The 11154-nt window shown below is 46.3% G+C and overlaps 1 protein-coding gene across 1 annotated transcript; it reads right to left on the minus strand.

Annotated features, from left to right (window-relative positions):
• Positions 1 to 4847: 4847 nt before the first annotated feature.
• Positions 4848 to 7774, minus strand: LOC101167928 (neurogenic differentiation factor 4-like). Its single transcript, XM_004085467.4, has 2 exons — positions 7601 to 7774; positions 4848 to 6543 (listed from the first exon to the last, which is right to left on the minus strand). The coding sequence occupies exons 1-2, from the start codon at positions 7682 to 7684 to the stop codon at positions 5542 to 5544; spliced, it is 1086 nt and encodes a 361-aa protein (XP_004085515.1). The 5' UTR covers positions 7685 to 7774; the 3' UTR covers positions 4848 to 5541.
• Between the last annotated feature and the right edge of the window lie 3380 nt (positions 7775 to 11154).

Raw genomic sequence — 11154 nt, forward strand, 5'->3', positions numbered from 1 at the left:
ATGGCAGCAGGTGAGTGCCTTTACTGTGGTCAGCGGGGTCATTACTGTAAGAACTGCCCAAAAGCTTCCGCTCGTCATTAAAGGTGGGCACACTGACGAGCGGAGACCAGGTGCCCGTCGATTCTAAATCCACCTCCTGTCTTTTGGAGGGTCACATTGTGTCTAAGGGTGGGGGGTTTCCTGTTCGGGCCTTGTTAGATTCTGGGGCTGAACAGAACCTTATGGATGCTGAGCTAGCCAAACAGGCCGGTCTTAGGACCAAGTCGCTTCCCCGCCCTTGGCAGGTGATCTCCCTCAACGGTGAGGTGGTCGCCACCGTTAACCAGATCACTGAACCTGTTCACCTCATCCTTTCTGGGAACCACCACGAGCATACCAGTTTTTTTCTTTTTGAGTCCCCTCATAATCCGGTGGTTCTGGGGTTTCCCTGGCTTCTGAATCACAACCCAGTCATTGATTGGCCAACCAATCGCGTAGTCAGTTGGAGTACTCATTGTCACGAGGCCTGTTTACGCTCAGCTCGGCATCCAGAGTCTGACTCCGCTGACCCGGTAGGGGAGCCGCCCTCACCTGACCTCTCCAAGGTGCCTCCTGAATATCATGACCTGGGGGAGGTATTTTCCAAATTCCGGGCTCTCTCCTTGCCCCCGCACAGGCCGTATGACTGCTCTATTGAACTGCAGCCGGGTGCCACACTACCCAAGAACCATCTCTATAGCCTGTCCAAACCCGAGAGGGAGGCAATGGAGCAGTACGTAACGGACTCTCTTCAGGCGGGCCTTATCAGACCTTCTTCGTCTCCTGTGGGGGCGGGGTTTTTCTTCGTAGGGAAGAAGGATGGAACACTACGCCCATGCATTGACTACCGAGGTTTGAATGCCATTACGGTAAAGAACCATTATCCTCTTCCACTTATGAACTCCGCTTTTGAGACGCTGCAGGAGGCCCGGTGTTTCACCAAATTGGACCTACGGAATGCGTACCATTTGGTTCGCATCAGGGAGGGTGACGAATGGAAGACCGCCTTCAACACGCATTTGGGACATTACGAGTATCTGGTGATGCCTTTTGGACTATCTAATGCTCCAGCTGTATTTCAGGGCATGATAAACGATGTACTCAGGGACTACATTCACCATTTTGTTTTTGTGTACCTTGATGATATTCTTGTGTTCTCCAGGAGTCCCGGCGAACATAGGCGGCATGTTCGTCTGGTTCTTCAGCGCCTATTGGAGAACAAGCTTTTTCGTCAAGGCAGAAAAATGTGATTTTCACTCCTCCAGTGTGTCATTTTTGGGTTTTGTGATTGCGGAGGGGGAGGTGCGACCGGACCCAGCTAAGGTCAATCGGAAGCAGCTTCAACGATTCCTGGGGTTTGCCAATTACCTACGCCGTTTTATTAGGGGTTATAGTTCGGTCGCGGCCCCCCTTACGGGTTTGACCTCCACCTCCTCTCCTTTTGTTTGGACAGAGACTGCAGAGGCCGCTTTCCGGCGGCTCAAACACCTTTTTAACACCGCCCCAGTTCTCATCCAACCGGACCCCTCCGCCCAGTTTATTGTGGAGGTTGATGCCTCGGACGTCGGGGTTGGAGCTGTGCTGTCCCAGCGGCAGGGTGCTGACAACAAGCTTCATCCTTGCGCTTTTTTTTCCCGCCGGCTTACTCCGGCGGAGATGAAATACGACATGGGGGATAAGGAGCTTTTAGCTATCAAGCTGGCATTGGAGGAGTGGCGGCACTGGTTAGAGGGGGCGGGACAGCCTTTTGTGGTCTGCACGGACCACAAAAATCTGTCTTATATCCGGACTGCAAAACGGCTTAACCCGAGGCAGGCACGGTGGTCACTTTTTTTCGCTCGGTTTGATTTTGTGGTGTCGTACCGCCCTGGCTCCAAGAACATTAAACCAGATGCTCTCTCCCGACAACTGGAACCGGCTATGGAGGATTCCCTTCCTCAAACTGTAATTCCTGCCTCCTGTGTTCTGGGTACCCTCTCCTGGCAGCTGGAGAGGGAGATCAAGACTGCACAGGCCCGGGAGCCAGACCCTGGTGGGGGTCCCCCTAACAGACTCTATGTTCCCAGGGCCGTAAGGAGCCAGGTCCTCCAGTGGGCGCACGCTACTCGGCTTACCTGTCATCCCGGGGTACACAGGACGATCGCCTTCCTGCGTCGCTGTTTCTGGTGGCCCAGTTTGGCGAGGGATGCCCGGGAGTTCGTTTCTGCCTGCACGATCTGCGCCCAAAACAAGGTCAACAATCGACCCCCAGCTGGCCTGCTGCATCCCTTACCTGTTCCGAGCCGCCCTTGGTCCCACATAGCCCTAGACTTTGTGACCGGCCTGCCCTCATCTGCTGGCAGAACTGTGATCCTGACTGTTGTGGACCGATTTTCCAAGGCAGCTCACTTCGTGCCCCTGAAGAAGCTGCCTTCGGCCTCAGAGACCGCCAGACTCATTGTGGAACACGTGTTCAGACTGCATGGGATTCCGGTTGATATTGTTTCTGACCGTGGACCACAGTTCGTCTCACAAGTGTGGAAGACTTTCTGTGCAGCTTTTGGTCCCACGGACAGTCTCTCTTCGGGCTTTCACCCACAGTCAAATGGGCAGGCCGAGAGGACCAATCAAGACCTGGAGGTGGCCCTCCGATGCATCTGTTCCCGGCACCAGACCTCTTGGAGCACCCTTCTGCCCTGGGTTGAGTATGCCCACAACTCAATGACGTCATCTGCCTCGGGTATGTCCCCATTTGAGGGTTCTCTAGGCTACCAACCCCCATTGTTTCCAGAGCAGGAGAAGGAGGTGGCGGTACCGTCGGTACAACACCTCTACCGCCGCTGCAGACGGATCTGGAGGGAGGCTCGCGCTGCTCTTCTTCGCTCGTCCGCAGCTAACAAAAGACTGGCTGATCGGCATCGGTTACCAGCGCCTACCTACGTGCCAGGTCAGTTAGTACTCCTGTCCACTGCCAACATCAAGCTGCGGACAGAGTCTAGAAAGCTGTCTCCACGATTCATCGGGCCGTTCGAGGTGGAGAAGGTCGTCAACCCTGTGGCGATCCGACTACGCCTTCCTCGGTCCATGCGCATACATCCAGTTTTTCATGTTTCCCAACTCAAACCCCATGTTACTAGTCCTCTCCAGCCCCCTCCATCTCAACCTCCGCCACCTCGCATCATCGACGGTCTGCCTGCATGGATGATCAAACGTATCATGGACGTCAGACGTCGGGGCCGGGGTCTGCAGTACCTGGTTGACTGGAAAGGTTACGGTCCTGAAGAGAGGTCCTGGGAACCCACATCGAGGATGTTGGACAAAGGCATGCTCAGGGAGTACCACAGGCGTCACCCTGACAAGCCCGGGGGTGCGCCCAGAGGCACCCCTTGAGGGTGGGGTACTGTCAGGAGCCGGGGCCAGGGCGGTTCATCTTTGTCTCACTTCCGGGTTTCGGGCTTTTATTTTGTTAACTCATGTTCTGTCTTCTGTTGGTTCTTTAGGTAACTTACCCCGGTCTTCACCGGCACCTGTTTACCCACCTGTTTTCATTTATGTGTGTGTATATAAGCTCCTGTTTTGGTTTCACTTGTCACCGGATCGTTCTACTTGTTTTACCTCGGTCTTTACGAGCTTAAGAGCCTTCCTTGGATTAAAAGATCCTTTTTTGATTCAAACTTCTGCCGTCCTGCTTTTGTGTCCGAATTCAAATCCTTGACAGTCAGTAGGTATCTTCACTCTGTCTGTAAAAGCTTCAAATCAAGTCAGAAACCTAGAGGTAATCATGGACTCTGACCTGAACTTTAACAGCCATTTCAAGTCAGTAACATCAGTATCATTTTACCATCTAAAAAATATTGGGTCCTTAAGGGTCCTTATCAATGTGTCTTTTCATTTTCTTTTTCTCGTTCCTTTCTTTCTTTAAAGTAAATTGTATAATGATTATTTATGTTTTTAATCTTTGCCCTGTTATGCATTGTGGTTTTAATGCATTTTCTTGTTTGTGAAGCACTTTCAATTACTTTCTGTATGAATTGTGCTATACAAGTAAACTTGACTTCCCTTGCCTTGCCTTCTGTCTGTCTGCTCTTTTGTCTGCTCATCTGTCTGTCCGTCTGCTCTATTGTCTGTCTCTCTGCTTTTCTGTCTGCTCATCCGTCTGTCCGTCCGCTCTTCTCTCCGTCTGCTTTTCTGTCTGTCTGCTCTCCTGTCCGCATGTTCTTCTGTCTGCTCATCCATCTTTCCGTCTGCTCTTTTATCCGTCTAATTTTCTGTCCGTCTGCTCTTCTGTCCGTCTGCTCTTCTGTCTGCTCATCTGTCTGCTCATCTGTCTGTCAGTCTGCTCTTTAGTCCGTCTGCTCTTTAGTCCGTCTGCTCTCCTGTCTGCTCATCTATCTTTCCGTCTGCTCTTTTATCCGTCTGCTTTTCTGTCCATCTGCTCTTCTATCCGTCTGCTCTTCTGTCTGTCAGTCTGCTCTTTTGTCCGTCTGCTCTTCTGTCTGTCTGCTCTCCTGTCCGTTTGCTCTTCTGTCTGCTCATCCATCTTTCCGTCTGCTCTTTTATCCGTCTAATTTTCTGTCCGTCTGCTCTTCTGTCCGTCTGCTCTTCTGTCTGCTCATCTGTCTGTCAGTCTGCTCTTTAGTCCGTCTACTTTTCTGTCTGTCTGCTCTTCTGTCTGCTCATCCATCTGCTCTTCTGTCTGTCTGCTCTGCTGTCTGTATGCTCTTGTGTTCGCCTGTTTTTCTGCCTGTCTGCTCTTATGTCTGCACATCCGTTATTCTGTTTGTCTGCTCATGAACTAGTAAGTTTGTTAAAAAAATGTGTCTGTTTAATTCAAATAAGAAAAACATAAATTCATTCAGTTTATATTTATTTTACTTTGTCTTTTTCCAAAACAAATAAATATTTTTTAAGACAGTCAACTATGCAAAAATGGTTCTACACATCATATCTAACACGCTCATTTCTAATTCCTTATCTTTGTTCCACGTTTAAATTTCCTGTTCATTCTTTTTATTATTTTAAGATCGACAAAATATCAACTTGATGATGCAAACAAATCTTAAGGTGTTTGTGTGTAAAGACAGAAATTAATGCAACAAAGGGCTCCGAACACAGAAAAAACAGGTGAAAAGAACAGCAAAGTCCTGAACAAGATATATGTTGAAAACATTTCAGAACAAACTATGTACATACTGAATTAAATTAAAGAATAAATAAAAATACATTATCAAAACTAAATTAGAAGTGCTCATTTTTGAGTAAATAGCTACAAAGAAACATCCCAGTTAAACATTTTGGTCCCCGATTCATTCGGTAATCATTTTTGGGATAATGTGTTGATTTAAGTTAGGGTTTTTTTTTGCACACTAACAATGATAGACCATGTTATTCTATTGTGTAAATGCAACACACGTGTGCCTGCAGTCAGATTTATAGTTTTCTAAATGATGTGTTTTGGTTTTTGAGCCAACAAAAATTCTCCACCAAAATGTATGAACTTTCATAGTCAGATAGTCTTGGCTGCAGCACACTCAACTCCCGCCCTCATTGGTCTCTGTAGACGTTGGTCATCTGTCGGGGGGTGATCTGGGGAGGCTGGTAGGAGTCATATTGTCCATCTAAGTGTCCGTCATAGCGGGTGTGAGTCTGATAGACCATTTGGTCAGCCCCAGAGGGGGAGTAGGGATGTGATGGTGGGTAGTGAGGTGAAGGCTCCTGCTTTGGAACCAGGTTGCTACTGATGCTTAGAGGTGGTGTAGGAGGACCATCGTATGGGGGGGTTCCCACACCCCCATCATTATACTCATGTGGTGAATGACTCTCAAACTGTCTCCCCTTCATGGCCCTCAGGTGAAGCATGTGAGCTGAATCAAAGGTGCCATAAGGGGGGCTCGGCAGCCCTGGAGAGGCGAAGTTTGCCATGCTGCTGAGAGGATTGTGTGGCGGCTGAGCCCCATGTCTGTCTTCAGGTCTCACGCCAACAGCTGGCCCCAGCTGTAAGCAGCCAGCAACCAAGTTGGATGTGGGCTGTGAGAGACCCTTACAAAGCGTCTCCATGAAAACTCTGCTCTCCGTGGAGAGCCCCCCCTCCAGCGCCTCAGACAGAGCACAGATGTAGTTGCGAGCCAGCCGCAGTGTCTCAATCTTGGATAACTTTTGGGTTTTGGAATAGCAGGGCATGATGCTGCGCAAGTTCTCCAGTGCATCATTCAGTCCATGCATGCGAGAGCGCTCTCTGGCGTTAGCTTTTACGCGCCTCGCACGGAAACGCTCCTGCCGGGCTTTGGTCATTCGCTTTTTCTTGGGTCCTCTGCGCTTGGATCCGTTTTCATCCTCCTGTCCGTCGTCTCCTTCCTCTTCATCTTCCTCTGCATCCTCACTTCCCATTTCTTTGGCCTGCTGGCTCACCCCTGTGTCTTTGTAGTGATGTGATGAGAATAAAGCATCTCCTTCAGGTGAGCTCATGTCTCCTTCCATCCACTGCAGCGTGCTGATCGCCTCCTCTCCCTCGGCTTGTCTCATGTATGGCTTAATCATCATGATACTCTACAAACACAGAAAGAACACTTTGATCCATTTTTTTCAAAATAACATTTATTTGTTATTCAGCAGTCAAAAATTGAGTTAAATATGTTTCATACTATAAATGCAAATGAAACTGTAATAGTAAGGCTGATTTGTGAAACTTATACATAGTCTAATTGGAAATCTGACATTTGCTTTGTAATGAATTTATGTTGATAGCAAATCAAAGCAAATATTTTTCTAGAAATAAAGGAATAAAATTCAAGTATTGTGCCACCATTCGTCAGTCAAAACATGTGGAATAAAATTGTGTATTTTATGCTAAATGTTTTTTATTAGATGAAAAGAATTGTGTACACCATGAGGTCATCTTTAGAAATCTTTTTGAATGTTAATTAAAAATGTATTACCCAGGGCAAAAAAACATTACTTTAGTAATGCAAAGGTTTTTAATACATTATCAACAATCGTTATTTGAATGATAAGGATGCAGTTGCTGAAAGGCTGCTGTGGGGGGTCGTCCTAGTCAGTTTCAGCACTGGACAGCTCTCCTCCTGAAGGACAACTTCTAGTCAAAACCAAACAGTGAAAGAGGAGACGATTTTAAACATCATAAACTGACATCTGTGGGGGGTTTTGTTTTGATGTGGCCCCCTCCCGCCTCCTCCCCTCGCCTGGGGTCAGCCTAATCCCGGTCATCTTGTGAACTGGTAATGCCAAGATAAAGTCACTGACAGGACTTCAATCTGGGGCAGCGCGGGATTTACTTCATGGATGAAGCAGAGACCATGAGATTAAAGGAAAGATCGACCCCCCCTCCGGTCACACAGCGCTGCAGCTGAACGGAGACAGTTTCAAACACGAGTATGAAGATCATGAGGATGATGCTGCTGATGATGATGGTGATAATGATGATGAAAGCAGAGATGCGCCCAAAGACAACAGATGCGTCATCTGACATTCCTGTCTGTTTCCTGATCAACCAGTCCCGATTACATCCTAGCAATTTTAAAATCATGAAAAATCAAATGCAAAGTGTGTCTCAAAGTTTCATCATCCTGAGTACCGCGGTGCTTACCTGAGCAGGTGCGCTGAGAGGGTTTCCGGTCCTCTTCAGGAGGTTTCTCGGATGTTTCTCCTTTGTTCTTCTCTCGGGACGCATCAAACAGCCCAACAGAGGACGGGCTCTTACTCAGTGCGGGTCATTCTGCCGGGGCTCCCGGTTTTAACCTTCTCAGAGTCAAGCTCCTCCCACCCCCATCCAATTCGTGCTGCTGCGCCTCAGCTCGCGCGTGGCCGGCCCGTGGCTCAGGGCCCCCGGAGTTTCACTTATGGCGTGCGTGCGTGACCGGGAGTGTGTGCGTGTGTGTGTGTGTGTGTGCCAGAGCTCTGCATGAACACACTGAAATTGTCCAGACAAACAGCGGAGGCCCCGGCTTTTGTTGCGGTGTTAAATCCGCAGCACGTTTGCATGGAGCGGTGGGGAGACGCGCTCAGCCGTCTGAGCCTAACTGTATGTGACAGCTCGGAGTTTGAGCAGGTGTTTGCTCCTTCTCCTCCTGCAGACCTTCAGCTTCCACGCAGAGGATGCTGGGAACGAGTTCATCTCCTTGGAGAGGCCGCTCTGAGCATGAGGGCTAACTTTTAGTTTCACGTTAGGTGTGCTTATGGGGATTCATTCAGGTGCAGATCCTTTGCACTGCGCTGTTTTTCCCTTCTTTTTCATTTTTAAGATTCACAATAGGCCCCAACTATTACGCCAGTTTCACTAATTTTTATTAAAACCAACTATAAAAAGGCTCCCATCACTGTTTCTGTGTGGATTTTTTAGTTTATAAGCCATTCTAATAAATTCCTTTTTTTAAATTTTGTTATATTAGCCAAACAGATTACTTCTCTTGTGAATAGATTATCAATAGATTATCAAGTAGGCCTATAAGTAAAGGTTTAATAATGACAAATGTACCCATTAATATGTATGTATATACATATATATATCTAGATATAGATATATCTAGATATATATATATAGATAGATAGATAGATAGATAGATAGATAGATAGATAGATAGATAGATAGATAGATAGATAGATAGATAGATAGATAGATAGATAGATAGATAGATAGATAGATAGATAGATAGATAGATAGATAGATATAGAAATAGATATATAGATATGGATATAATAGAATATGTAAGATTTTACCAAAAAACAAAAAGAGGTCAAATTAAAATAGATTGTCAAATAAAGGTTTTTGTGAAATGCATTTGTTCCTGTAAAAGTTTTTCTCTGGTTTTGATTTAAATGAATTTGAAGTACATCTAACTTTTTTAAAAGAAAGATCAAAGCGTGTTGCAATATCAAATACATACATGTCACTGACAAAATTACAAGTAAATTAGAGGAAAAAACTAATAAAAGTAACAAATTTGATTATTAGGAAGCTTTAAACCAAAACAATGTAACACAGGAAAAGAGAAAATGTGGAGAGTGTGACGTGAATCCATCTTTTATTTGACATTGCTAGAAACCAGTGATTTGAATCTAAAAACTCATCAGTTTAATTAATTAACTTATAGATGAAAAACCTGTTAAACAGAGAGAAATAAAGTGGGTGCCCTGAAAACAAGACAAGAATGAGGCGAGGAGGATGAACAAAGATGAAGACAGCTGTGGAGGATGATCAACTTGAACCTGCTGTGACTGTCAGAGAAAAAACTGCAAATCCTCACAGATCTAATGACCACAATTTACATCAAAAATAATAAAAAAAAATCTTTTTTTTCTTTTCTTACTTTGTCTGTTAGCAGATTTATTCTAAGTAAAATTCTAGAAGGTTATGAGGTTGAGCTTTTATGTCCCTGTCCTGTATGATGGCCACACATGATGCAGATGGTCTTCTCCTCAACCGCCTGTGGCTCAGATGCTCTTCTGGTCCCCTTTGCCCCCCCCCCCCCCAATCCCTTCCTTACCTAAGCCATCCAGAAATCAGGTTTAACAGAAGCTCAAAAACAAGGACAGATAAAACTTCACTTCATTACCCTCACACATGACATTCCTCTGAATTCCCACTGTATTTGAATGTCACAGTTAGGTTTGGTCCATCTGTCATACTGGAAGTCTTCAGAGAAATGCCCACAGCCCAGCATAAATGTATGATGGTGTGTTTAGGGCCAGAATTCATGAGCACAAGTTTGTAAGTTTCCCTGTGAGGGTAGCCGTCACAAATCCCGACTGTCTGGGGTCACTTCAGCTAACCAGGATTATGCCGCTCATTCTGCATACATCTGTGTCCACTTCCAAATGAATACCACTGGCGGGAGCAGTGACAATGAGGTCATCAAATTGTTTGCAAAGTCCCCAGAAAAGGCCAGAGAATGAATGTTGCTCTGTATTTCATGGTCCCCCATCAACTTTAGAAATGGCCGACATTTGAGCCAAACTTGAACCTCCCTCCAGCCCAGCAACGACCCTGAGGAGACAAGAGTGATGCTGACCATGTGTCCCTCTACTAACCATCTTAATGACGGAACAAACTCCTGGGTAAAATGAACACCCTCCTGCGCTCGAACCCCTAAACCCCCTCAACCCAGTGCTGGCCCCCCTGTTGTGAGCGTTCGTCGGCTGACCGCCTTCAGGCATCTCTTTTCCAAGGGTCCATTGTCTGGCGCCATAAGCAGCTTTGTTTCTGCATGTGCAGCTGGGATAGCCTGTTCAGCCATTAGCCGCTACACGCTAAAGGGAGAGCAGGGTAATGTCATTACAAAACAAAAGTCAGGTGGCTCACGGGATCTATAAGGAGAAGGCCATTTGGAAAGACGTGAGGACAGCCTGGCGGGTGGACTGCCATAATTTGATTATGAACTTGTGTGTATGACAAAAGAAACAATTGAATGTTTTTTTCCCCTTTTACTCACCATTCTTTGAGTAAATTTAATTCCACGAGGGGCTTTAAAAAGAGTGTGGTGTGAAAGGAAGGAAGATTTACTCTTCTCATTTTGGAGTCACCAGCCCTAAAAAAACCTTAGATGTTCTGACAAAACAAGAAATTCTTCTCCCGGGCTGCTCTTTTTCTTCAGCTGACGAAAGATTTCCACCGCTTGTGAGGCCTAAATTAAATGAGTTGCTGAAGGATGGAGTTTTCCTCCAAATTGACTGGTCATGTGATGTTTTTTTTTTCTTTTGCATGAATGCGTGCACAGCAGTGAACAATGGGATCAGTGGCCGATCCATCTCCTGTAATACTTTCTTTAAACAGGGCAGCAAGTGTGTCCCCCTGTTCTGTCGGCAGACCAGAATTTATCCTGTTAGTCACCCTGGATGAATGAAAGAGTAAAATCAACCCCCATCCCAGCTGGACACACACACATAGAAGAGGATGCACCCATTCAAATGGGCACACACACACAGGATTAAACACACACTCTTCATAGACAGCTGATAGATCAGGTTTAGCTGGTGCCTCTTTTCAGAGCAGGTCAAGCAGAATGAGATCCGTTCATATCTCTTTTCTTTCTTTTATGACAGAAGCTGCGTTTTGCTTTTTTAACGTGCCGTTTTTCTTTTCCATGGGACAAGAAGTGTTTGCATTAAAAACACCCACATGCTTCCACGACTGATGGGTCAGCG

Source organism: Oryzias latipes, chromosome 5, assembly GCF_002234675.1.
Source record: "Oryzias latipes chromosome 5, ASM223467v1".
NCBI classification, from domain to species: Eukaryota; Metazoa; Chordata; class Actinopteri; order Beloniformes; family Adrianichthyidae; genus Oryzias; species Oryzias latipes.

What these genes read in the sequence shown, in the direction of transcription:
- LOC101167928 (XM_004085467.4), bottom strand. Translation starts at nt 7,684, where the DNA reads ATGCGTCCCGAGAGAAGAACAAAGGAGAAACATCCGAGAAACCTCCTG. An exon ending in CTCTCAGCGCACCTGCTCAG is followed by an intron (nt 6,544 to 7,600) that starts GTAAGCACCGCG and finishes CTGTGTTTGTAG; the next exon opens with AGTATCATGATGATTAAGCC.